We start from the raw sequence: 27,896 nt of genomic DNA, 5'->3' as shown, positions 1-27,896 counted from the left end.
ATTTCTTCAGATTGTAATGCAAGACTACATTATCATCTGGTTTTGTATTGCATCTCCTTTGATGCAAAATGTCTGAAATATACAGAAAATATGACATTGTTACCTGTTTAATCCAGTGACGATACTCATTAACACCAAAGGTTTTTTTCATCCAAAGACCATAAATATAACCAGAGATTCCCTTTAGCACCCATTCATCTGACCTGTAATGAGAAAGAAACACGAACGGCAACAAGGTATTTTGCAAAGGTTGGTATTTTTGACCATCTCAAAATAGCCACAAATTTCAGCAAGTTATATAACAACTTCTCTAAGTCTGATGAGCTGTGAAGCAATTTATGTAACCTGGCATCTTGGATGGGACCGATGGAACAGGAAAGCCAGGGAAAGCTGAAGTTTTGCACAGGAGTGCCGATTAAAATAGAAAACCAAACTATTGTAGCTGAAATGGTAACAATAGAACAGCGGAAATGGACATTCGAGTTAAAACAACTGCTAATGACCTTCATTTGGTGCAAAACATCTCAACGCAATGCAGAAGATTTGGGCAGCAAGTAGACAACATACCCGTCTCACAATTTAGTGGGCGGTCATTTGAATGCCCCTGCTAAAAGTTACGTTCCAAGAGAGAAAAATATGGGAAAAAGCCTGCAAAATTATCACAAACCAGAATTCCGAATATGAGAATGACACACAGGGTATGATGAAGTGAGTAAAATAAAGACGTTAAAACAAGGAGTCATTGTAAGTTAAAAATTGTCTTCAGAATAGAAATAGGCTAGAAACAAGGAAAAGAGCAAGAGAAATTATAATAGTACTAATTTCTATTTTTAAAATAATGCTTATTTATTTTTTTTTTAAGTCAAGGACACTCTAGGATGTCCTTTTCAGCCATGAGAAGCAGAATGAGCTCCCTGTCCCTGAAATACAAAGTGTATGAAAAAGGCTTTAAAATAAACATAGATCAGAACCACAAGAGGCAGCTGGCAGAGTCTGAGCAGTGGAGTTCCAGGCAGCTTACCACCCCAGTGAATTTGCCCATTTATCAGTAATTTCTGCATCTCCCTCTCTAACTTCTGTGCTCCACAAGTGCTTCTCATGAAGGCTACACTTCTTCATCCAAAATATGGGATAGAAATTGACCGATGATACAAAGAGAGTCTCTCTTCTGCCAAAGTACTCTAGGACACTGAGTAGCAATAATTTCTGAGATGTTCAATCTTACAGTCTTTCAACCATAATATCTCACATTCTAACCTTTACACAAACCAACCAACCAACTCACTCATGGATCTTCATTTTTTGAACATGTTTTATTATTGTGTGGTTGGTTTGTTTGTTTTTTTCCTTTTCTACAGTTACTGTTTCACTTACTCTGAGAATATGCAATAAGCAAACTGAAATTTGAGGTTCCTTGATTTTCCCAATTTTCTGGAGAGTAAAATGGTAAAATACTTACCAGGACATTCGGGATATAAAACATCCAAAGAACTGCTGTGCCAGGGCCTGTGCTAGACACCTCCTTGTCAGTGGAGTTTCATCTATAATCATTGCACTGTGCAAGAGATTTGTGCTGGACCCCAATAAAAAGAAAAATGCCACAATATAAGCACCAGCTCCAAAGAAACAAAATAAAAGACCTCACTTTAAAAGCCAAATCAAATCAAATAATTTCTTCACTGTTTTTCCAATATGATAGTAACACCCTTTTTTTAATACCCTCAATCCAGCCAGATCGCCTGCAATTACCATCTGTATAGAACTCTCTGTGTAAAGACAAGTGGTTTGTTTTAACTGGTGAAACCCTTTTGGATTCCTAGCACCATCTCCCAGCTGAAGAAAAATAAAACATAATCAAGCTTCTGCACTTAATTGGATCTTAAATATTTCATGCATAGTGTTTCTAATAAAACCACTGGGAATTTTTTCTTAAGATACAAATTCAACATCTTTATACCAGGTAACACTGGAAATGGTGCTAAAAGCCCACAGTATCAACAAAAGCCAGCCTTCACAAACTAGAGAGTCCAAAACTCAAGATACAAAAATAAGAACTTGTGTTTCTCTATCTAGAGCTTCTAGGACTGCAGATTTAGGTGGTGTAATTTGCTCAAATACTAACCTGAAAATACTCATGGATGCATAAGCAGCTACTTCAACATAAGCTTCATCTATAAAAACAGTCTTAAAACAGGAGTATGGATAGCGGCAGGTAAGAATCTCCTCATAAAATTCAAACACCTCATGAAGGTATGATGTGGTATGTTTGAGCAATGGGAGAAGTTGTGGTAAGCAAAAGTGAGTCACCTACAAACAAAGGAAAATTTGGTACAAATGTATTCCAATCCATAAATACCACGTATATCATGTAACAGAAGAAAAATGTCACAACACAACCAAAACACAGCTGCCATAAATTTAAAAATAGTTTCAAGCTAAAATAATGAACAAAAAGTATAACAGAAAGTCGTAATTGTGAGAGCAATGGCAGCAACAGAATGGTTTTTAGCAGACAATGCACAGTAACTAGGTCTGTCTAGTAACGTCCATCAACACTTGACATTTTCCTTTGATTTTGCAAGTCTAGGTCTTTTGGACAAAGTGTTTTTCTTTTACACAATAAAGGTATTAGCTACTCGCTATTTTTAGATCAAACAGTGCTTGTTGAAAGACTTGTTACCAAATACAAAGCACCAACAACACTGACTTCCGCAGTGATACAGGAACCAGGTCATCTCTACAGAAGCCAACCTTCAGGTCATCTCTACAGAAGCCAAACTCATCACTAGGTTTTTTCAAATATCAACAACTGATTTTTGAACAGCTATTACCTTTTATAACTGAGTATGTCCCACCAGTAAAAGTCAACAGAATACCACTGCTGAGGACTAAAATCTGCTGTTTGCCTTTGGATCAAGGAAAACTTAGCCATTTCCCAGTACTTTCCTATCATTCTTTCAAAAGAAGAATATACAGGCCAGCCCTCATGCTGAACTAATAATCTGCCTACCAAGTCCATCCTTACCCAATCTGAAAAAAAAGATGTAAACTGGTGGACTTAAACATTATGGCAACAATCTGTTGAGAACGAAAACTCAGTGTCAAATTCAGCTCAGAAGACTACTCAATGGTGTAGCAACAATTTTCATCTACTACCAGCAATGGGATAAATTTAATGCTATTTTCACAAATACACTTGTATCAATTCCAACTAAATCAGCCCCATAAATTCAGGCATAAACGGATTATTGCTCGTTCAAAGGCATTAATTTGGAGACAAATTTAAATATAGGCATTACTAGACAAGTTTTATCATATAACTCTATTAATGGAGGTTATATCTAGACATACTCATATGTGACCAACATATACCGGTCTCAACATAAAAGTAATTCCACTAATTCCCTAGGGGAAAACAACCAACGACAAAGGACCTCTAAGACTATTATTACCTCATGCATGTATGGATCAACAAGGATTTCAAAAGGTCCTATTGCCAAGGAGATGTTTGAAGCTGCAGTTGGAATAGTCAGCATGTAATGAAAAGTCTTCTTTCTCATATCATGGGTATATACAGTTTCCACCAAATCTCCATTCGAAACAGCCACCATTGCAGCATCTACAGTATACTCAAGTTTCCAAGTGCACAACTCAGAATAGGAATCAACACAAGGAAACCAAAACCTAGGGAAGTTAGGATTGGGGGGAAACAGTTAGCAATTATACATAACAACAGTAATCTCTTTTTCACTCATTATTTTCCTCTCAAATTCCAAACCACCTTCATAAATACATTGCAGACTGTCAAAACTAACTCCTACTATACATTATAGCTCAGAAGGAGCCTCCAATGCTAATTGCAGACTAGAAATGCTAATTACTAATCATTAAATGCTACTTCAAACTGGTAAGCCCCTTCCAAGTACAAATTAAATTTCAGGACTTTTCAAACTTAAAAGAGTTCAAAAAATTACTCTTTTTTTATACACTTTGATAAACACAGCCTAACATTCAAACATAGTTTTCTTACCTTGTAGAATTTTGATAACCACATGAAAAGACATGAGCCCCTCTTTCTGCCATGCTGCCCTCCATGTTGGGTACCACAAAGTGAAGGCCTCCTTTTGGCTGGTCCAGAGAGAAGTTTATATGCACTTTCAGGACTTTTAACTCTGCAGCACCAAGATGGAAATTGGAGTAAATATATACAACTTACATGAATGCTATTTCAAAATAATCACTCAGGGTTTTGACTCTTGGTCTTTCAAGATTATTTACTTCATTCTCACTTACAAAGCAAAACTTGAAAGCTTACAAAACTGAGACCTCTTAACTTACACGACATGAATTTTAAAGTATCTAATTAATAAAATCTGCAATTGGAGTTATATTTCATCTTCCAACTTCCCAATAGTAAAGAATCTTTATTCACTGATTGTACCCTAAACATGACCTCCTTTGTACCTTGCTGAAATAATTTTGTACAAAAACTGTATCTAACAGGCACATTCTTAAAACACATGCTATTGCCATTTGCAATTTCTTACAACCTCTTATTAAAGCTTTTCTTGTAACTGTGTCTTTGCTTTGGTTTAGTTTCACAGAAATCTCACCTATGATTAAACTGGAAAGAAAAGAAACTCAAGCATATGGTGAAATGTATCCATATTTTGGCATTCAAACTTTGAAAAGACAAATTATACCTGTTTGAATATTTTCCCTTTTAAGGCTTGCAAGTAAAAGACAACAGGAGCTTAAAAACTAAAAGCGCCTTTCCCATTAAGGCGCATCTGACCACACTGTATGAGTCAGCTTCATGATAGTTATTAGCCTCTCTTAAGTCTCACAAATTCATGGCCAAAACTGACAAAAACCATGAGGAAACAATACAAGAGTGATTTATTAGCACATTACTTGTTCCAGAATCTAGTATACCAGTTTATTAAGTAGTCTACTTCTCACTACCAAATCAATTTTAAAACAAAGTGAGATGAGAAGAGTTAATTTGCTTAAAAAAAAAAGATGTTTATAGACATATCCTTGTAAATTCTTTTCTTTGTTGTATCATATATGCTGGAAGCAGCTTTAAAGGTGCAATTTAGCACCCAAAATATTCCATTACACCCACTTCTTCATGTATACTTCTGGACTCATGACCACCTAAGGGTTTTTTTTGTAAAGAGTGTTAAGAAACCTTCCAACTATTTCTCCATATTATCAGCTGGGAAGATATGGGTGAGGAATAATGAAACAGTATAACTTTCACTTCATAAAATAATGTACTACTACTTCTATTTCTATAAACTTACTATCTTCCTATGCAAACTTGTAGCTAACTCACATGGCATTTTAAGTTAAGCTTTCAGTATGGTCTCTGTACTTTACCATCGACATGTTTCCATAGCTCTGAGGGAACTTTAATGCACAGTTCTCCATTTCCAGCATCTGGGTCCACAGCACTGACTGCAGCAGCATAGGCATTGGAAAAATAGTTGAGATTCCTCCTGTGAGAAATACCTAGTTAATTCTTGAAGTAAAGGTTGAACTAAAAAAACCCAAAACCCCAACTTTGGAAGTAATATGATTTCTATACTGAATTTAATGGTGCATGTTCAACTCCATATTTAGTTTTGTTTTTAAAGGAGTGGAGTGGGCTAAAAAAAGTTGTACAGATGAGATTTCTAAAACCAGAACTTAAAACTAGGCTTTTACATAAGTGATCTATGATCAAAAAGACTTAAGCAGTAATAATCCTCAATGAATCAAGCGAGAAATGTTCAGTGTTTGAGCTGTTTAAGATACTATACATTAGCTAACTGACTGCACATTTCATTCCAAAGTCATACCATTACTTCAGATACAACTCAAATTACTGAAGTAAGCACATACATATGTTTGCTGTTAAAGTGGTTATGACCAAATGCTCTCTTCTTATTGTTTAAGGTGATTATGTTCAGATACTGGAAAATGACCAGTCAAGTTGACTATTTTTATGTGACAGCTTTAAATAGTTCTTCAAAATGGATTCTTAAACTGTGCAAAATGTGAACAAAACCTTTCTTATCTCTACTACACAGTTCTTCAAAAGCTTGCACAACTCTATATCTAAAAAAAAAAAAAAAAGAGGTGTCTGAATTACTTAGCAACTTTTTTTCCCCAAAATTTGGATACAGCTGATGAATTCAACCACTGAAGTGGCAGGGTCCTAATCAAACATAAAGTCACCACAGGATCATAGCATGCTTTGGATTTGAAAGGACCTTTAAAGGTCATCTAGTCCAATTGCACCCCAATAAGCAGCACCTGATCTTTAACTAGATCAGGTGCTCATAGCCCTGTCCCACCCAACCTTTCTAGGGATGGGGCATCTACTACCTCTCTGGGCAACCTGGGCCAGTGTCTCACCACTCCTATTCTTTCTTTCATCTAGTTAAAATCTACCATCTTTCAGTTTAAAACTACTGCCAGTTATCCTGTCACAATAGGCTCTGCTAAAAATCTGTCCCCATCTTTCTTACAAGACCCCTTTAAGTACTGAAAAATTGCAGTAAGGCTACCCTGGAGCCTTCTCTCCAGGTTGAGCAACCACAGCTCTCTCAGGCTTTCTTCATAGGAGCACCCTCTGAATATCTTTGTGAACCTCCTCTGGACTCACTCCAACAGGCTAATGTCTCTACTATGCTGAGGACTTCAGAGCTCGATGAAGAACTCCAAGTGAGGAGAAAAGGGGCAGAATCACCTCCCTCAACCTGCTAGCCATGCTGCTTTCAATGCAGCCCTGGATATGGTTTGGCCTCCTGGGCTGTAAGTGCACATTACTCACTTATATTCAGTTTCTTATCTGCTAAATCCTCTCTGAAGGGCTGCTCTCAATACTTTCATCCCTCAGCTTGTATTGACTGGGGGTTGCCCCAACTCAAGTGCAGGATTACTGCAACACAATGGAGTGAATTACACTTGGCTGTGGACTCCACTCTTATATGGAATCTGAAGTCCACACAAAGCAGACATGATCTCATTTCAGGATTTTACTTTCATCTAACCATTCTCTTTCACCACCCACAGGAAAAAACCCAGCATCCAACCCAATTTACAATACCTTACTTGGAAGAATAAAGGGCAATTAACCATGCCAGCATCATCACGTAAGTCTAGGTATGTCAAACATGCTTATATTTCTAGCCTTCCACATCTAAAAACTTTGCTAAAACCCTGAAATATATTAAGAACATATTTTCGTGCAGTTTTTCATCTTTGGCAACAATAGTGCACAAATTCCCTGGCATCACTACCAAGACTGAGAATGTTAGGAGCAGTAAACTTGTCTACTTTGCTTGGAAGGATCTGAAAATAGGATGTGAACAGTAAATGGGAGCATATGAGCACATGAGAAACACCCAAATCTCAAGTTTTAATACATAATAATTTTTTATTTTTCCATAGCTGAAGTGTACTAAAGATAGGATATAATGTCAACAAATTTTAAAAGCACAAGGTTGAATTTGTGCACTGAAATATACTATAACTTCAGCTGTGGCTCAAGAACAATGTGAACCAACTTAAACTCCAGCTGATGTGCTGTCTCCTCGTCTCAGCCACACATTCCTACTCCCTCCCTCATTAAGGGGACTACTGCTCATCCAGCCCTGCGGTGATGCTGCTGAAAGAGCCAAATGGGGGAAAAAAAGGTCTTTTTTATTTTGCAGACAGTTTTCAGTTTGTTTATCTCCCTGTTCATACATACAGAGGAGTCAAAGTGTTTCTACTGAGGCATGGGAGACTGTCAATGGGATCATAGCCACCCCAACTGACATCACTTTAAGCTACCCTCAACCAGCAGGCTAGGAAGGAAAAAAAATACCACTTGAAAACTTCCTAAAAAAACCCACCAAACTGCATGGCTGAAAAGTCTTAGTAACTAAAGAAACTAGCAGCAGAAACAACAGTAACATCCTGTTACATTGGAAAATCTGAAAATTTTTAACTTTAAACTGGTTCTAGAAATTTTCTGATAGGGGACTCCTTTCCTGTACATCAGTGAGAATTCATTCCAAGTTTGAGGATTGTCACAAGCTTGTGCTTAAATTTCAAACATCAATGGATTCACAGACAGGAAAAGGTAGAGTCCACACAGCTTAACATTACATGGAAAACTGTCTATTCTGATATTTCTATTTTTGTCATTCATTGTAAAAGGAATCCATTAAAGGCTAGGTACCACAGATTCATGTTTTCATAGGTTAAAGTGTTCTCAATAAACTGGATGTGGCCAGTTAAACAGAAACAGGGCACACCCAAAAAGTCATAGCCCAAGGAGCAAAGACAAATTTTCCTGATGCTAAGTATAGATAGACAATGAAAAAGTAATACACATTGATGTTTTCTCCTGGCAAAGATACATCTTATTATCAGAATGCAACCAAAACACTGTTAATTACAGACCAACAATCCTGCAGTGGTTAATTTTTTAAAGGCTACTTGTTGTTTCCAAGTACCTCCATATCAACTTTCCATAGCATCTCTGAGTATTAGGTGGAGTTGTGCTACTTTACTGTTGCACAACAGTAACAGTTGTTACCCAAACGCATAGTGTATAAAACACTTTCTTCCCACAGGATTTAACACTAGCTCGGCAAAGTAGGTCTTTGATCCACATGTAATTTACTACTCTTTGTTACCCTTAATTCCATACAATTCACACTTGGTTTGGGAGTCCAACCAACATAGCATGTATCATATAGTGTACCATATATACACATATAGATGATTTACGAATAAAGCAACAATCTGAATCCTAATTTTCATTCTTGCCTAAGGTTTTGGGCTTTGCCATCTCTTCAAAAATTCCCTACATCACTGCTCATTCCTATAAAAGTGTACCATGAATTTACAACTAGATGAGCAGCCTAACAGTGGAAATGAAAGCTATTCTTCCAGTAAAACAATGAGTGCTCACTCCACCAGTAATTCTTCTGTTTTTAGCACAGGCTAAAGGTTTGATCACTGACTTCTCAGATGTAACAATATTGCAAGACACACTCTGAAGGCTAATACATTGTTCCCTCTCCAAACTTAATGCTCACTTCCCCTGTAGTGACAGAATTGAGCAACAACTTAGAAGGAAGAAGGAAGATGAGGACAGAGGCACCTATAACACAGAAAACAAGCAGTCCTAAAACAAGACCCAAACAGACATTCTTCAAGACTATCTTTTTAAGATTGCAGACTCTTGACTAAAAGCATGAGCAAAATGGGATTCTCTGCCACCTTGTGTACACATGGTGAAACTATGTGAATTGGTTTATATTCCACAGCACTGATCCAATGTTTGCTCACTTCAGGTAGGAAGTGACTGTTATGTTGGTACATCTGAAAAACAGAGTTTTAAACATTTCTAGCATTTCTGTTTCTAATCCTGCCTTAAGAGCAGATGCTGTATTTAATCAAAACTTAGCTAACCATCATGCTCAGTACCCAACTGTGACCTCTTGTCCTCAAGGGAAAAAATATACATCTGACCTAAAGCATTGTCACCCATGTAGCCTCTGCTTTCTGAGATAGTGAGAATGGCATACCAGTTTTTCATTAAGAATATTTGGTGACCTCTGCCTTTCATAACTATGAACAATACAGGAACAAATACAGGAAATACGTAGACTTTCTGTGAAAATCACACGCCATTTGTAGCCCTGTGTAAGACAGGATTTCATTTTGCATGCATTGGCCTCAAATTTTGCTCACTCCTCTTAACAGAATAATATAATAGGTTCCACTATACCACTAGGATGCTAGACCAAGAAACTCAGATAAAATTCTCTCTCCTGATCTATTTCTTAACAGAATGGAGTGCTTCCTGCAGTAAAATGCTGCTCCTTTCTCACATCTTCCAGATGTTATTTAGGATTCAATTATTACAGAATCACAGAATCACTGAGGTTGGAAGGACACTCTGGAGATCATCTGGTCCTACCTCTCCACTAAAACCTAGAACTGGTTGTCCAGGAACACAGCCTAATTGTTCCTGAATACATCCAAAGATGGAGACTCCAGATCTATGGGCAAATTGTCACAGTGCTCAGTCACCCTCAGAGTGAAAAAAGTATTTCCTGATGATTAGAAAGAACCTCCTGTGTTTCAGTTTGTGCCCACTGCCTCTTTTCTGCGACTAGACACAAGTTATAATGAAATTCCACTTAGTGAAATCATTTCTCCATGGTGCTTCTCTTACAGAAAAATAAATGGGCAATGCTTACTTAAGTCCTTTCCCATATCATTTCCCCAATACATGTGGGAAGTTACACGCTTTTCAGTATCAGATGTTGAACAAATTTGAAACATTTCCTTTCAAATTGCAAAGTGAGTTTAGATAACATTCTAGACTTATACCCTCATCCATGATGCTAATAAATAATGAAAGTTTGGTTGCTCAAGAAAGCTTTATTACCAGCTCTTCAGAACAACTAGAATCCCCATAATGAGGATTCTGAATTAACTTACTGAGCAATTGTAACAACAAAAAAAGATCAAGTCAAAACAGATAGGAACTACAGAATTAACAGACTTGAGTGGCTCAGTATCAAGGCTAAAACCACATTCCAGACCTGTGATATCCAATTTGGTGTCCTATATAAATGAACACGGTATGTGCAAACTGAATTACTGACACTCTTGCATAAATGATAAAGGAATACAGAGCATCTACCACACGCACAAATCAAAGGACATGTAACTTTGGATAAAAAAGTGGCACTTGAATCTCCGTAACTGAACAATGCAAGTTCTCTTGAATACTCTGGTTTTCAGACAACAAAAAAGGCAGGTTTAGCTTGAAAACTGAGCTGGACTAAGAAAACATTTCAAAGGATCTAGTCATTAAGACAACGAGTAGACAATCTCTTACAGATCTAGCTACATCATTTGAGAGTGCCACCATTCTCACAAATCTAACTAGCAGGACTGTACGAACTCTTGGCAGTTTGCTACAGAGCAAGTCTCCCTAGCTCGTACATGTTTTCATCAGCTGTGCGAGTTAAACAATGTTGTATCACCCCTCAAGCTGCATACTGAGCCCTCTTCATTTTTCCAGATAATAGGTCTCTCAGAACAACCATTGTCCAAGGGGACACAGCAAATAGCTGGAGGACAGTAACAAGTCTCTTCATTTAGTAGTGCAACAGTTAACCTCATATAGTCATGTGATTTGCCTTACACCTATTACTTGTTTCAAATGAGCTAATGATATATAAGGCTATCTAGACATGCTTAATAAAACCAGAAACAGTTCTTAGAACATCTTATTAGGAAAATGGGAAATATTCCAAATAACTTTGAAACCAAATAAGCCAGAAACCACTTCTAGGTTTAAAAAGTAGGAAGGAACAAAACCAATCATCCAATCTGACACTGCAAGTTAAAAACCTGACAACTTCTGCAGGACAAATTATCAGAGCATAACAGTTTTTTGTCTACTTAATATTGTACTGATGAAACCAAACTGCCTTTATCAACTGCACTGGAATAAAACAAAGCAAAACAAACCAAACAAAACCCAAAAAGAAACCACAAGAAACACCTCTCACATGGAACTCTGGCGAATGTAGTTGCACCACTGTAAAATGTTCTCTACAAGAACATAAAAAGAGGAAAAGCTGGGCATAAATAAATGTGAAGTCCATCAATGATATGTTTTAGACAAACATATTTTCTTAACAGGGAAAAACACCAAGAAAGAGTTTCCTAAAGCACTGGGAACATTACTGTCACCCACCTTTAAAACAAAGTTTCTGATGCTTTTACAAAACAATACAAAGAAAGCTTAGTAAGACATTCTAAGGAATAGTGGCCAAAGTATTACCCATGTACTTTATCAAAATTAAGTCGCCCCACCAAAAGTCACAATTATGAAATCACCAAGTAAAACTTGCCAGCATAGTAAAACAGACTATGCTTAACAGCAACAGTGTTATTTTAAACACATCACTTACTGCTTTGATTCGTGGTGACAAACCTCCAGTGTTGGATCATTATAGATGAAAGCAGCTTCTAAGTCGTTGACTCTTACTCTGTAAATCCGGCACTGTTTACTGTTCAGTTTGATTCTATTCAGGTTTGCAACTGTGGGAAATATTGTAAGTTCCACATAACCCTATGAAAACACAAATCAAAACCTTCTATAAAATCTTCACCAACTCACAATGTATATATATACATATATATACTAGAACATCTTGTTAATGCATTTCAAATAAAAAACCATAGGTAAATAATGTTAATTTTTATTTCAAAAGGAAATTGATTTGCCCTTTTAGATGTATAGAATACATTTTCTGTTATATAATTTAATAGGTACTTTTTCCCAGCTGTGAAACAAAATAAAATCAAATACTTCAACATGACTGACAGCTATGCTTGTTTTACTGGAAATGATTTGCCTCTATTGCCCCAATTCCAGGTCACTAGCATTACTATGTTTTTCATTGGTATGTTTCAGGTTTTGGTAGCTGTGCTTGAGACAATGAACTTCAAAACCTGAGCAGATTCCATTTAAGCAGATATTGAAAAAAATCACAAAAAACATCAATGGATTCCAGTCTGAAATTGTGCAAGTCTCTTCAAAAACCCACTCATATATAAGCCAGAAGACTATGCAACTCTATCCATAACATCAGCTAACACTGTTACATCCATTTTCAATTGCAAATTGCTTTGTAATACTATTTACAATGCCGTGACCTTCTTTTAGAAAACTCTTCCTTATATAGATTAGTGTTCAGAATTAGAAGGCACTCTGATGTATCTCAAGAAATGACACACCTATGAAAGCCATCACATTGGAAAGTATAAAACATACGTAAGTTGAAAAACATAATTAGCTTGCATAACACACTCATTTCCTCCTAAAGCATGACGAAACCCCAGACTTATAACTTCTACTTTCACATTTTATGAAAAAATACTTACTACAACAGACTTTCTCTGAAAATTTATGTTGTTGATACAAACTACCTGGTGAGTTGTGCTGGAAAAAAAAAAAAATTAAAATAAGTAAGGTTTAGAACAAAGGCCAGCATCTAGAATAATATTTTAACTAAGTTATAAAAAAACCAGAGTTCATACAGAATGCATGTACATATTAATAAATACTGCATATAGCATATACTCATGTAAGAACCCATGACTGTCTAAACCTCTTACAGGGTCCAAAGTTAATAATGAATAGATGATGCTCACAAGGTCAGAAAAGTTCCAGTAAAATCAAACACAGTACCAGATTGGTATGAATATTACTAACGGTACAGAAGATAACACGCCTTTTGAACATCACATAACAGTATTCTTACTGGCACAGAATCAAGTTCTAACACTTTAGGTGATGGGCAGTACTAGAAATGGCAAGCAATGTAATATGTGCAGAGACCTGTGGAAAATACCTGATGAGTTGAGTCTCTCATATAATTTACATAAGCAGGTACTACACATGCAAAAAGACATAGTATGTGTGTGTTTCTACATTTAGTATGCCCTAAATAGGTATTAATTGAAATAATGGTGAGATATACATATATTGAGACATTTTAAACAAGTCAAATACATTTTCTTGAATGCTGAAAGGTACCAGAACTCCTGGTAAATAAAATTTTGATTTACAAAAAAAAAAAGATGCTAAAATAATTCCAACATTTTAAAACTCTAGGAGTTATGTCTGTATTTTTTTCTGCAGTAGGTGGCACCTTCACCACACTTCACAGCAGTGCTATTCATGACTCATGATACAGACTTGCAATAATTCAACTTTTATGCCACTTTATATGCACATTCTTCTATGTTGAGCGTTAAAAAGTGACTTCCTACAAACATTAGCTACACACTAAAGTGTACATATAAACAAGGGTGACTCTAATCAGAAATACATATCTGTTACAAATGTATAAAGAAATTAAAGAGGTATAAACACAAATACACAAAGCTCCACTGAAATCCACAACTGCTTCACAGCTTGGTTACAACCAAATAACGAAGGTGTAAAAGTGACAATTTGCTTAACAAAGCTGCTTGTCACAAGTGCATGATGGCTTTTATATATAAAGAGTCCTTAAGTCAAAAGGGTTTGACACAGCAGTAAGAATGAAACATGGTAGCATGATCTGTAGTGTTGTGGAAAGATCTCCAAGGTCTGAAAGGTAAAATGTAAATATCTTTATAAGATGAGACTGCGTGCTTGATAGACTCACTGTCCATGAGTGAGTCTATTTACACAATGAAACTGCATTTTAAGTTGTAGAGCCAACCTGCTCAGGTAAGTACTGATAAGCCTGTGGCCTGCTTCAAATGTGCATTGGTCTCAAGTATAGCAACTTTAAAAAAATAAATAAATTGGATACTTATAATTTATATGGCCTTGGGCTCTCAAATCCTTTGTCTCCTTTCTTCCTATTCATCCTGAACAGCAGCACTGTAAGCACACACTGCTGACGGTCAGACTGCAATCAACATCATACTCGCTTGATGGGTCCTTCGGTTTTTCCGAGTCAGGTCGCATTTGGCCACTCATCTTCCCAGTGGTACTGTGACTACCAAGTGAGGCATCTTCAGCTCGAATGTGCACATTATCACACAAACATTCAGTCTTTGTACGTAACTGTTTACGAGTGCAGCACACAATCTCTCTCTCCACTGGGGATACGATACCACTTCAGAGGCGACGCGTGCTTCCTTTCTGCAGAAGCCACATAAACCAAACCTCTCAACAGGCAGTGGGAGTAACTGAATCAGGAAGGCCGCAGCTCCGCTCGGCAGGCACAGCCGAGGGGTCCTCCCTCCCGTCTCCCTCCTGTAAGAGCGGGCTGCGGCAGCTGCCTCCGCTGACAAGTAGAGAGACGGTGCCGGCGAACAGATTCCTCCCGCAGCCCGGCCTTATGGTCGCTGCAGACGCGAGCGCTGCTTCAGGCGGCGACTGGGTTGGGGGCTCCTGCGGCTAGTTGTCATCCGGGGCAGTCGGTTGTAGCCGGCCGTCATGGAGAACAAGGCCGGCCACCGGCACGGTACGCCACTCCAGGCCGTGCGAGGCTCCCTCTCAGCAGCGCGCCCGACAAGCCGCGTCAACGCTCCCCACTTCAGCAGCAGCCGCCATCTTCGCCATAACCTTTGACCCCCACGGGTTGAAAGGTTACAGACCGTTTAACAGAGGTTTCTTTTTCTTAAGGACGTAAACGCTTTTGGACTCTTATTTTGCAGAAGGAAGACGGCCACAGGCGAAAAAAAAAAAATAAAAAGGACAAAAGAACACTCCCCCTCCCCAAAAGGGATCCAAGAGCCGTATAGGATGCCGGGTCATACCCTAACACGCATGCGCCCTGCACGTATCCAGCGCTCCAGCAAGGAAAGCGCGCGAGGAAGGGAAAACGGGACTGGCGCACGCGCAGGCCTTGCCCAAGGCAGGGAGAGCCCTGAGGGCGGTAGCGAGGGTGTCCTCGCCACCCCTGACTGCGGCGCCAGATAGCAACCTAGGGTCGTGCGTAAGGCTGAGGCCCTTAAAGTACCTCTTTGGTACTGACTTACAGTCTGGGGTTTATTTCAAGTGCAGTGCTGCTGTCATTTGCGTTGTTGGTAGCGGCTCCCCTTGGACCAGGGACCGCCAGCCCCAGGCGGTTGTACCTCTACAGCCAGACAGCTAGAGTCAGCGGTGGGCGGTGAAGCTGCTACAACTAGGCCGGTAACAAGGCCAGGTGCTGCTGCTAAACTCACTGGGAGCCTTCAGTCTTATCTCGGGCCGTAGCCGGCCCTGATGATGTTTGCACTGGTAAAGCTCTAATGACGGGCACACACATCTGCGTGAATGCACAAACTATACTTGAATTTACTCAGGCCAGGTGCAAGGCCCAGCAGAGGCTCCTAAGAAGATAATAAACCACTTCAGTCTTCACTGTTAATTCTGAAAAGGACTTAAGACAGTAGCAATTCTGCTGGAATGGCATGGAGCCATAAAATGAGATTCAGTCCAAGGACCGCTTCCCTCCTACCTTAAATGTGCTGTGAAGTATCTATGTATGGTATCAGGAAGAAATAACTTTTCTTCAAGATTTGTTGTACTATAAGCAAGTTTTGATTGATCTAACTGCTTTTAATGGAGTTAAGCCCATTCAGCATCTGCAGTTCTTGAAATGTACAGAACTATCATCTCATTTTCAATGTCTGATTGTCAGCAGCACTTGTATGGAGATACAAAATGATTGCGTGCACAAAAATCAGATAAACCAGAACCACTACACTGGTATTACGATACTGCGCTATTCACGTAACACTTAAATTCTTGTTTCACAAACAAAACACACCACAGACTACAAGTCTATTAATCATCTTGTGTATTTCAAGTAAGGAACTTTCTGTCATGCAATGACCTTATTTCCAAGGCCTTCACCTACATACTACCATTGATCTCTCTGAGGAGAAACCTCTGGTGCTAAAGGATCACCACTGTTGAAAACAGACAGCTTAACAAGGTAACTCCTCCTGACAGCCATTATAAGCCAGCTGAGTCTACACAACTGAGTCAAATACCACACTGCTACACTGGAGAGATGGGGAACACAGAAAACTGATACTGCATCAATGGACAAGAATAAGCACAGGTCAGGAAGTAGTTTTTATTCAGCTTTTTATCTATAACAATATTCCAAGGATACACACATCCATTTTAAGTCCATTTGATTAATAGTTTATTTCCTCTCCCCACTCACCCTACCTTTGGCATGCTTGCAATTACAAGGTTTTTCGTACCTTATGTCAGAGGTTGATGAAGCAAATACTTTTTGTATTAAAAAAACCCTACCATTGTTAAGTTCTGAAAAAAATACCTGAAAAATGTCTACTATAACTCTGCTTCACTGACATAAAAAGGTTTGTAATGACTTACAAAATGTCCATTTTAGGCACTCCACTTTGCAACAATATAAAAGCTCCTGCTTCCTTGCTTGATATAAAGTAGTACTCTGCCCTAAGTTTTCAAGGCACAGTTTCTGTGTGTAATTATTTGTCATTACAATCATATGTTTGTTAAGTTCTCTTTAAAAAGCAAAGGTAGTCTTCTGTAAAACAATCTTTACCTCAGCTACATTCTACTGGTAGTTTATGAGAGAACATTTAGATGTGGTGTTCTGTATCTTCCCACTTGATTGCAGTATTCATAATATTTAAAAGGCAGTTCTGCTATGTGGTGAAGTGTCAGGAGCTTGTGCCAATGTTATTCACAGACATGACCAACAAAAGAACCACCTCCCAGACTTAAGACTGGTGTAGTCTCTCTCAGTCAAGGACAAATTTATCATGAGCTTGTCTAAGTCTGCAGTGTTCAAAATGTCGTAACAGGGTCAAAACCTTTAGGAATGTTCACTAATGGGCAAATGACTAAGCATTCAATTTTCTTGTTCAAATCCATTCAATTATTATCAAGGAGGTTTAAATCTTTAATGTTAGACCGCAATTTATAGATAGACAGCTGAAATGTATTCAAGAAGTACCTTGACTCTTGGTACAACTACAGACAGAGGAAAAGGAAGGTGGGCATGGGCTGCTGACACTAGTTTCTTAGAAGAGGCAAGTGCCCTCACATTCCACTTAGCAGAAAACAACTTGCTCAGGAATCTTAGCTTCTTAAACTCTAAGAACACTGTAGAATACCAGCTGACAACTTTCCCCAGAAGGCAGCAACAAGCAATATCCACTGATTTTCCATTCAGCAGTCTCTGTTCTTGAAACAAAACTTGTTATGAGATGGGTCTTCTAGAATTATAAACTTTGACACCATTTTGTGTTGAGGAACGAGCATATTTTGTCAGAAGAGTACCAACTGTCTGCTTCTCAGTACACAGGTCTCTGTAGAGGAAATAAAGCAGACAATGTCAGCATTAGTGATATTCTCATACAAAATAAGCCAGGAAAGTGCTTATAAGTAGCAATAAACTGTATGAGGGTATTGGGAGAAAAAAATCCCAAACAACATAAAGAAACCAGTGTAACTGTCAATGCATTAAACTACTTAAAGTTTAGAACTTGGCCCTTATTGCTGTCTACAGCTACCTGAAGGGAGGTTGTAGCCAGGTGGGGGTTGGTCCCTTCTCCCAGGCAACCAGCACCAGAGCAAGAGGACACAGTCTCAAGCTGTGCCAGGGGAGGTTTAGGCTGTGTGTTAGGAAGAAGTTCTTCATAGAAAGAGTGATTGGCCATTGGAATGGGCTGCTCAGGGAGGTGGTGGAGTCACCATCACTGGAGGTGTTTAGGAAGAGACTGGATGGGGCGCTTGGTGCCATGGTTTAGTTCATTAGATAATGTTGGGTGATAGGTTGGATTCAATGATCTCAAAGGTCTTTTCCAACCTAGTTAATTCTATTCTATTTAAGCAACAGGCAAAACTACATTATTTACTTCAGAAACAAGGACTTGTTTTTTATAGGAGGGTCGGTTGTTTGTTACTATTCTCAAGAGGGTTTTTAATCTGATAAACCAGTTAGCTTTGAACTACTTTATGATATTTCAGTAAATTTAGAGAGACTCATAAGGGTTTGATGCAGTTACTTCTGGGTTACAATCTCTACCTGCTCACACATATTCCAGAGAGTAATGTAGTGCAAGTGTTAAACACCAAAAGAACAAAGGACAGTGCAGGAAGCACTACTGCTCTATAGTTCTTGGGTTGTAAATATGTCAGGAGGTTTATTCTGAAGAATTAGCACCCATTTAGCTTTATTAAGAACATATTTTGACACAATTTTAAATCAAACAAATATAGCTCCAGATCCTGAGGATGGGGATTTTATTCACATGTAACTTGTATTCCTTAGAAATGGAAAAAGGCAATCACAGCTGATAAGAAGTCAGCTGTGCAAAAAGAGAAGACTGTAACACTAATTAATTAAAACCAGTATATCCTTACTGTATGTAAGGGGCAATATCCACTTCTGTCCACTTTTCCCGTATGCTGAATAAGCTGTTGAATCTTTCCTGATTGTCTTCAGGTAAGTCTTCTACTTTGAGCAGGAAGATAGTCTCTGGTTTTGAACTTTTATCCACAAGAGCCAAGCCCTGTAGACCAGCAAAGAGAAAATGTAAAGATAAAACAATTAAAACATCATTCTGACAAGAATTCCTGCAGATGGCTCTTTGCACCTCCAAAGCTTTCTAAAACTCTGCTACTAAAGGCAAAGTGGAAAAGTATCATAAAGGCATTGTTGTACAGGCAGAATTTATCATTTCTGTTATCACAAGAAGGGGGAAATCTATTGAGTTCTTACATCAGCCTTCTCTGAGTAACAGGATTTTCACGGTGCTTGCTCTCTACTAGCTGTCACTACAATCTGCTCAACAATAGCTTCAGCTTCTGTTCTAGTTACATTTGCAAGTATTAACTGTACAGCTAAAACTTTCAAACACTGAAACATGCCTCATAGAGGATGACAGAAATAATCAATATGCTTAATCAATCTGCATATGACATAGTCAATTCACAGTCTGCTCACAACAGAATCCATACTTCTGAACGTTTTTACCTTAAGTTGATCAAGCCTTGTTGTCATCCCTTCAGGGACACTTTGTTGCCAGACTTCTTGAAACTCAGATAAATTGAATTTAACTGCATTTTGCAAAAGCATTTGTGCTGTAGCTCTGCATATTTTATCTTCCTGCATTTCAAAGTAAACCTCTCCTGCTAAGAAACAGAAAAGCAAGTTATCTTGGGTTCTTGTTTTTTGATAACAGAACAACCTTGTCATTTCATTCTGTTCTGCGGTCTTCTGCAAAATAAGTATCACAGAATTACAGAATCACCAAACATTAGAGGTTGGAAGGGACGTCCAGAAATCATCAGGTCCAACCCCACTGCCAAAGCAGGATCACCTAGGGTAGTCCACACAGGAGTGCATCCAGGCAGGTTTTGAATGCATCTGGAGGAGATGACTCTGTAACCATCCTGGTTTTCCTTTTCCTCATGGAGAGTAACCTGACTTGATATCACTTTGGTATCTTCTCACTCTCAAGAACAAAATGAGCTGAATATGATGTGTGTGTGCAACACTCTCCAAGGTACAGAATGCATTCATATCAACCGATACAGCTACCCCTTTCCACAGTGACACTTTCTCCTACCTAGCTTTCATTCCCATTTCTGAATGACTTATGTTAAAGTATTTGCTGTCTGTGGCTGAACAATTAAACAGAACTTTCACTTCTATAATTACCTTTATAATATGAGATTATTAGGGGAGTAAGGAGAATTTATTTTCATTCTCACTGCCTTGACTAAAATTCTCTGAACAATGTCAGGCATAAACACTTCTTTCCGCTTCTTCAGTCATCTGAACTTCCTGCAATTCAATCTTGTTCTTGTGCAACCTGCCTAAATATACTAAGGTGATAATCTAAAATGAAAACAGTTGTGAAGAAGAATTCAGATTGAGATTAAGGCACTGAAATACTCTGTGTGGTGCAGTTCAAGGGACCAAATGCAGAAGTCTGCTTCAGGCAAGCTACACATACTCACAATAGCACATTTGTTTCAACACATGATACCCGACACCTCCTAGAGTATCTGCATTTTACAAGCAGTCTGTCTTTCCCAAAATTATGGCTTGAAGACACCTAATAAATCACCTCAGGTACCTCTGATAGTTTCTGATTTTTCCCTTATATCTTGTACAGTTTAATATTCCTTTTTCATATGGAACTTTAACAGTTTTACTGATCTTTAGCTCACTGTTTGCCTCCTGGTTTTACTGGCATTGTAGCAAATTCAGTTGTTTGGACCATCTTCACAAAATCTGTACTTACTCATGAATAACTTTCATTTACACAAAATTAAAATAGGCATGCTTTCCAAAACTTACCATCATCAGTGTATTTCCTTCCATAGCTTAAAAGAATATGTTCTATCATCTCTCTAATAAGAAAACAAAAAACAATCAGAAATCAAGTTTTAAAATTGTTCATTAGGACATTACAGAAAATTGCCAAGATGAAGTAACAGGTAAAGGATGAAAAACAAAAATCTCAGTGGAGGATAAGACAGAGCTTCATGGCTGACAAGAACACATGGATAAAATAAGTAAATTAAAAAGAGGTCAAAAGGTGACCAAAAAAGACAGAAGGGAGTTAATTCAGCACGTCACTTCCTAGTCACAACTAGCAAAGTCTAAAATGTATAAGGAGAATAAGGAAGAGACTCTTGCAATGTCATTTCTTTCCAATGAGAAGTGACACAAGTTAGTGCAGACACTAACACTAAGTCAAGATTTCTTTTTGAGCCAAAAGCCAAATAAATGGAAAATGGCAGCATGCTATAAACTTAAGACTTTGTTTGACCAGTAATCTGACATTGTTTCCTGACACCAAATGGTGGTACAATAAATTCAACTCTTACAATCTGAATTCAGCATCACATCAGGAAATATACCATCATCTCAGACATTACACAATAAGTAATCTAAACATTTTTTTGATAGCATCAGAACAAGTATTTCAAATGGTCAGCAATTTATGGCTTAAGTACATGCTGCTTCCATTATTTACACTTCAGCAGCAATGTTTCCATTATTGAATCCATGGAAGTGTTACCAATAGATACTAAAATCAGTTTACTAACCTGTCCAAACTACTAATGCCCTTGTATATTTCAGAGCCAAAACACCATGGTAACTGACATCTAGAGTTATAAGACTAAGTTTAATGAACAATTAATAATGATGACAATTATCTAATAATCGTTGTAGACAATTTTAAGTACTAAAGTAATTGCTTACCTGGGTTCTAAAGATCCAAGTTCTTCAAGGCAGGTATGCAAAGGAACCTTACTTAAAGACCAGGACTCAGAGTCAATTAGCTGTGTCACATGATTCAAAAGTTTCATTTCATAGTCAAATTCTAGAATTCTCCAATATCCTGCCAAATACAAAAACATCTAACAGTGTTAGAAGGAAAATACTAACACCTTAATTCTGTTCCCCTGAAGACACATTACAGGAGTCTGGACATTTAGGTCACACCTTTTGAAAGTACAGCAAGAACATTCTGCCCTTTTTCAGGATTAGAAGTGAGGAAAAGAACACGATAGTAAGAGCAAATACAAAGGAGAAAGAAATTAAGACATCTCAGTTATTCATAACTATGTAGATTAATGGCTACAGATACACAGACACTACAAATCCCAAGAGGAATCAGATGTGGAAGAACTAATAATTAATTTAGACACAGAACTGCATGAACAGATCTCGCTGCACTGGCCCTGCAGGTACAGCCAAGTCCACAGAAATCCAGATATGACAAAGCACAGTTCTGGTACAACAGTGCTGTGCAGCTGTAAATGACAAAAGAAGTTATCTGTGAGATTGTCTTTACCTACCTAATGCAGTGATATAGGGAAGATGGAACAGAAGTCTACCCAGTGGTGCTCAGTGACAGGGATGGAAGCAACAAGCACAAGTTGCAGCAAGGGAAATCTTAGCTGGGTATTAGGAGAACTTTTTTCCCCTTGCAGATAGTTGAACACTGGAACCACCTGGACAGAGGTTGTGCAGCCTCCACCCATAGAAGCGCTCAGAACTCAACTAGCCAAGGCCCGGAACAGCCAGCTAGCTCCAAGTTGGCCCTGTTCTAAAGCAGGGGGGTTTGAACCCAACTAACTTCCAGAGCTCAGTCCTGCCCTATAACTCTAGGACTGCTGTCACCTGGTGTCCAGGCGAAGTTCTGGGCTTGGTCAAGTTATCCTTGAGTAGGACTGTCCCATGGTGAGGCGCTTGTTCCAGCCTTACCTCAAACGGTAAGGAGACTTCTGAGATAAACTCAGTCTGAGAGGAACAAAAGAATATTGCAGGGCTGGGGTTGCCTAAGGATCAACTATTTTTGCCTCTAGAACTGCGGAAAGGAACACCCATTCATCTATGAAGAGGGCAACTAGCCAAGAAATACTTATGCTGTGGGTGGAATACTGTGATGCCAGTATTTGTAGAAGCAAAGAAGGAATTACCCTGGCATGAGCTAGGCTGGTTAATGCCTGCTTGGTTTTATCCTTTTGATCAGATTCATGAGAGCAGAGAATATAGGAAATATGGAAGCAGGTATTAGTACATTGAAGTAACTTGCACCTTGAAAGACGAGGATGTGGAATGGGTCTTAGAAGGAGACAGAGATATTTTGGGGAAAAAACCCACAAGGTTATTTTCTCATAGGCAGTAATATTCTTTAGAGATCAATACCTTCAATTTTACAGGCATCTATAACCTGCAATTGGTGCAGTATTTCTTCTTCACTTGCTTGAATCAGACTTAACAAATCTTCCGTTGTATACTGTGACAGGGGAAAAAAGTAAGGAAATAAATCAGGTTATCTTTACTCTTCCTTTGCTTCAGCAAGCATGCTAAATGGATTATATTATGAAAGAAAGAAAGATTAATGTTTTTTTCCCCAGACTCTGAATTTTCTAAGGTTTACCACACTCTGAAAGTTTTACTGCATCTGACAACTTCCCAAAGGGTTTGTCTGTATAAAACCAGGCTAACTACAGGGAAGTCTTTGTGCCACACAAGATATATACCTGTTATACATGACAGCCACAAAGGAGGAGGAAAGGCTACACTACACCTCAGTAGTTATTCAACTCTCAAGAAATTTACAAAATGTTCTGAAAACTGTCTTCAAGAAACTCTCCACATAAATAGGGAGAAATCCTATCTTCTTTATGTCCTTCCTTTTCCTCTTTTCACTTGAAAAAGGTTGCTTATCTGCTACTCAGTGGAACTGCTAATAATTACCAACTTCTTTAGAATAGTAGGCTGAAAAAATTAACTCAAGCATGAGAAACATGCAAACAAAGGTGTTTCTGTAGTTAAGAACTTAATCTCTTTATTGCCAATTGCAAGAAAGTAATTTATGTAGCTGATTTACCTTTGAAAATGTCGAAGTCTGATCTTTCCGACTGTCTGGCCCTTCATATGGGTCTTCCATTAAAAGCTTCCTCAGCTTCTTCAGTTTTGGTCGACATCTCCTTAATTCCCAGTAGTTCTTGGAGAAACCAGCAATCTGCAAGAAAAAACAAGGACTCTTAAAATATTTGAATCTATGATTTGGATTTAAAGAAGCTTCCAAAAAGCTGCCAGCAAAAAGTGTTAATCTAGACACTGAGAATGAGAATTTATTATGCGGGTATTTATTTTAAGAAGGAAACAACTGTTGCAATATTTTCAATTTAAAACAATACCACAGGCAATGAAGAAGAAAAATCCTCTGTTGGATAAAAATATGTTCAAAGTGCCTGTAACAAAGGCAACAGATTTTGCGGTTATGGGCAGACGCTTTGGCTATATTAGCCTTGCAAGTTGTGCAAAGAGCAGCAGGAGACTGAGACTGCAGGAGAAGGGCAGTGAAGACCCAAGACAGTGAGTAAACAGAGTATCTTCTGCCTTTTCACAATTTACAGTGTCAATACACCATGTAGCATTTTGGAAAATATTAAGAAAGCTCTTATAAATAAAACTCTAACTATAATTCCTAAGCAAATCACATTTACATTACATTGATGTGTGACTTCAGAGGACTAGTGAGATCATTTAACAGCAAAAGAAGCTTATGGAAGAATATTACTTTCTCATGAATCTACTTCTGTTTGAATTAGCTTTTTCTATTAGCTAAACTGCTGACTTCATGGAAGAAATGATGTTGTTTTGATTGTTACATTCATCTAAGAACAAGCAGGATTACGCCTCAATTATATCATTATAACCATTACAGCAAATAATGACCTAGTAATAATATTTGCCTAACTATTTTTAGTAGAATTTTGTTAACTACAATAAATTCTTAAAACTGAGAACTCTAAAAATCATTCAATCCAACAAATCTTTCCAGATGCTACTTGAAAGAGAGTCACCTTTGAATACATTTCTGTATTAAAAAAAAAATATATTCAGGCATGACTTGGCATAATCTGCCCTTTAGGGAAAGCACTCCTAAGAAGTCAATATGCAAACAGTTTACTTTAAAAATAGCTGCTAACACTGAGAAGTTAGATTTTCTATGAAAGCTTTTAATACCTACCATGAGTAATTACTATCCTCTGAAAATAAACCAAAGTTTTAATTTCTCAGAAACAATAATTATCATACATTATGGATAAAATTCAGTTGCCTAAAGAAGGGCCCTAGAGCCATTTGTACACCCTAAGGTATAGTGTGCCCCCTGTGTATAAAGCATATTTATAAAGACATCCTCCTGGGGCTGTTCAGTATACAAAGAGCCTTCAGGAGACACATCCTTCTGCAGTTGTAGCTCATAGCTAAACCAACACCACAAGGCATCTAAAATGGCATTAGAAGCCTATGTTTAGGCAACTGAATCCCATTTAGGTTTCACATACACATCTTGGATAAAATACAAGAGATTATAGAGAAAAGAAAGCAGAGAATTAAAGCAAAGAAGCAAAACCCCAGCACAATGTACCTGTGAATGAATAACATTACAAGATGCTTGATCTGCCTTCAGCTGTTCCGGAGTCTTGCAGCCAGGAATAAACAGCAGCATATTTGAGGTATCTGCTATTTTCATGTCATAAGTTTTATCTTTGCTGCACAACACTACTTGCTCATGCTTTTCACCACGGATTACTAGGCTGAAGAAAAAAAGAGCACAAAAACAAAGATGTATTTTTAGCTCTATTTCAGGATGAAAAACCTATTAAATTCGTTTGACATTTTTGCACGTTTATACATTGGAAAAGAAGATACAAACTAGCTCTACTTGGTAGCAACAGTAGGAGTATCCCAAAAGATAAAGATATAATTGCTAGTTGATCTATAATATCATAATACTGATGTTCTTTTCTCTCATCTTTTTGATTTTTTCCCAAAGACAAGTATTTAAGGTTTTTATGCAGATAACAGTTGAACCTCCTCACTTGTCTTTTTACACAACTCCCCCTAAAACACTGAGTAAGTGATGCTTAAAGGATGAACTAGTTCATTAATCTTATGAGATTACAACTCAAATTGTTCTTTAAGGAAGACTGGAACTGACTCATTGTGAAACAAGAAAGCAAATAGAAAGTCTATCTATTGCGCAGCATCCTTCAGATAATTCCCTTAAAAATATACACATTTTCTTGCAAGTTCTCCCCAGGCTGCACGAAGTTAAATGCCCATATTCAGTTTTATCAAATTGGTCATCTTGCTTCCAAAAGCTTGGATGCATGAACAAAGCTTGGCTGTGCCCCAAGTGGTCCTCAGCATCACTCAGGCCTCTAACAAATGCCACCTTATTAATATTGCACTGAGTATGAACAGGCTAACACACACCTCTCAAGACTATTTTATTTAGAGGAAATTCTAATGCTGTGTTATTTTAAACATTTTTATTGTATCACTGGAATTGGAACAGAGAGGCATTTTAAAACAGTATGAAAAAATTAGGCAGAATCTGAGTCCAGATGTCACATAACCAGCCTACCAATTGTCTACACTAACACTGTATGACCTTTGCAGCCCTGTTTGTCAACTTTGCAGGCACCCCACCATCCACTGAACCACAAGAGTTCCACTAAGAATATCTCAGAAGCCAGAAATACTATTATGAAGATGTCGTCTGTTTTCAGGCACCTATCTTTATATGCCCAGCAAGGAATTCTCCTCAGTTTTGGCTAGAAGTAATTTCTCTATGTGCAAATAAAAAATGAGGGAACAGTCACAATGCAACAGCCCCGCGGGTTTGGGAAACTTCAGTTAAAATACTGCTACCCGATCAGATATTCCCGGGGACAGGAATTGAGCTTGTTTTCGGTCCTTGTCACTGACTCACTGTAACAATACAGAAACCATTCCGCCCCCCCCTCCCCTTTTTTCCCCCCTGCACACGAGTGCTACGTTGCTGAAATAATCTAAATGTGTTATAAATACCAGTTATAAAGTGCTGGTTCTGTTTGCTTTCTCCAGGCTATTTCAGCTGGTGCTGGCTTTTAGTTACCAATTTAACCAAGCCAGGTTTAGGGCACAGTTACATTTTCATGCAACCCGTACTGGAAAAATTAGTCTGTAAAACGCCACGTTGAAGAGCCAGCCGCGCCAGCTACCGAACACTGCAGCCGGGACCCCTCACCCCTGCCAGTCGGCAGCCCTATGACGCGCAGCCCTGTCCCATCGCCATCATCCAGCGCCACTGCTCCGACATCCCCCACGCACGGCGGAGCGAACCCCGGATAGGGAACCCGACCACTACAGCCACCAGCACCACACGGCGCCGGGAATACGGGGGCGGCGCCGGGAATACGGGGGCGGCGCCGGGAATACGGGGGCGGCGCCGGGAATACGGGGGCGGCGCCGGGAATACGGGGCCTCCCTCCAAGGGGGCGCCCTACCTCCCTGGTACCTGCATCCCGCCTCCAGCTGGTCGCTGAGGCCCGGCTCCAGCTGCAGCAGGCAGCAGTCGCCGGCGCCGGCCTGCGGGCCGAAGCTGAGGCAGTGCACGACCGGCAGCAGCTCTGCCGGGTTCAGTTTGGCTGTCTGCAACGTAGCGTCCACCTCCGCGCGGCTCCGCATGGCGTCCGCCAGCTCGATCCCTTCCGAAAGCCGCGCCATGGCGTCCCCCCGCCCACGTCGAGGCGGTACCGGCAAGGGGCGGTGCGGGAGGCGGTGAGGAGGATGCCAGCGGCGCGCGCGCAAGACTGGGTTAATTCTCTGGTTGACTGGGAGGCGCTTGGCCCTGGTAGGCGGGGCGGGCGACAATACCTCGGGGTCACCGTAAGGGGAATCGTTCTACTTAGCGGCAGCCGGCTCTCGCTTAGCCGGGCCTGGGTCGGTCGGTTGCTGTTCTACCACTGGGTCTCATCTGGGAAAAACCTGTATTCAGTCCAGGTGCACTAGAGGCAGACT

At 39.0% G+C, this 27,896-nt stretch overlaps 2 protein-coding genes across 4 annotated transcripts in view; both read right to left on the bottom strand.

Moving 5' to 3' along the window:
• TAF2 (TATA-box binding protein associated factor 2) overlaps positions 1–15,082 on the bottom strand; it is a 51,336-nt gene extending 36,254 nt beyond the window's left edge. For both annotated transcript variants that reach the window (XM_054167314.1, XM_054167315.1), the window contains exons 1-9: positions 14,386–15,082; positions 12,961–13,015; positions 11,985–12,145; positions 5,386–5,504; positions 4,031–4,172; positions 3,453–3,684; positions 2,123–2,307; positions 1,460–1,573; positions 104–203 (exon numbers count right to left, since the gene is read on the bottom strand). In XM_054167314.1, the coding sequence (XP_054023289.1) occupies positions 104–203; positions 1,460–1,573; positions 2,123–2,307; positions 3,453–3,684; positions 4,031–4,172; positions 5,386–5,504; positions 11,985–12,145; positions 12,961–13,015; positions 14,386–14,438 (1,161 nt within the window). In that variant the 5' untranslated portion in view covers positions 14,439–15,082. The remainder of the gene's footprint in view (positions 1–103; positions 204–1,459; positions 1,574–2,122; positions 2,308–3,452; positions 3,685–4,030; positions 4,173–5,385; positions 5,505–11,984; positions 12,146–12,960; positions 13,016–14,385) is intronic.
• Positions 15,083–16,916: 1,834 nt separating this feature from the next.
• DSCC1 (DNA replication and sister chromatid cohesion 1) lies at positions 16,917–27,591 on the bottom strand. 2 transcript variants are annotated; one of them, XM_054167219.1, is made up of 9 exons: positions 27,394–27,591; positions 25,477–25,645; positions 23,926–24,060; positions 23,238–23,328; positions 21,786–21,924; positions 20,874–20,926; positions 19,542–19,699; positions 18,929–19,077; positions 16,917–17,871 (listed from the first exon to the last, which is right to left on the bottom strand). In XM_054167219.1, the coding sequence occupies exons 1-9, from the start codon at positions 27,561–27,563 to the stop codon at positions 17,763–17,765; spliced, it is 1,173 nt and encodes a 390-aa protein (XP_054023194.1). In that variant the 5' UTR covers positions 27,564–27,591; the 3' UTR covers positions 16,917–17,762. The 2 variants fall into 2 exon arrangements, with proteins under 2 accessions (XP_054023194.1, XP_054023195.1); XM_054167220.1 differs by having other exon boundaries at positions 19,542–19,696.
• Between the last annotated feature and the right edge of the window lie 305 nt (positions 27,592–27,896).

The sequence above is a fragment of the Dryobates pubescens genome, chromosome 14, assembly GCF_014839835.1.
Source record: "Dryobates pubescens isolate bDryPub1 chromosome 14, bDryPub1.pri, whole genome shotgun sequence".
NCBI lineage: Eukaryota > Metazoa > Chordata > Aves > Piciformes > Picidae > Dryobates > Dryobates pubescens.
Note: the sequence above shows the minus strand (reverse complement) of the source record. Positions and strands in the feature narration are given on the sequence as shown.

Excerpts from the sequence above, each read along its gene's own strand:
- DSCC1 (XM_054167219.1), bottom strand. The coding sequence starts at position 27,563 with ATGCGGAGCCGCGCGGAGGTGGACGCTACGTTGCAGACAGCCAAACTG. Across the intron at positions 19,700-20,873 it reads AAGGAAATACACTGATGATG|CAGGAGAGGTTTACTTTGAA; the intron begins GTAAGTTTTGGA and ends TCTGTTTCTTAG. Across the intron at positions 19,078-19,541 it reads CAAGGCTTGATCAACTTAAG|GGCTTGGCTCTTGTGGATAA; the intron begins GTAAAAACGTTC and ends GCTGGTCTACAG.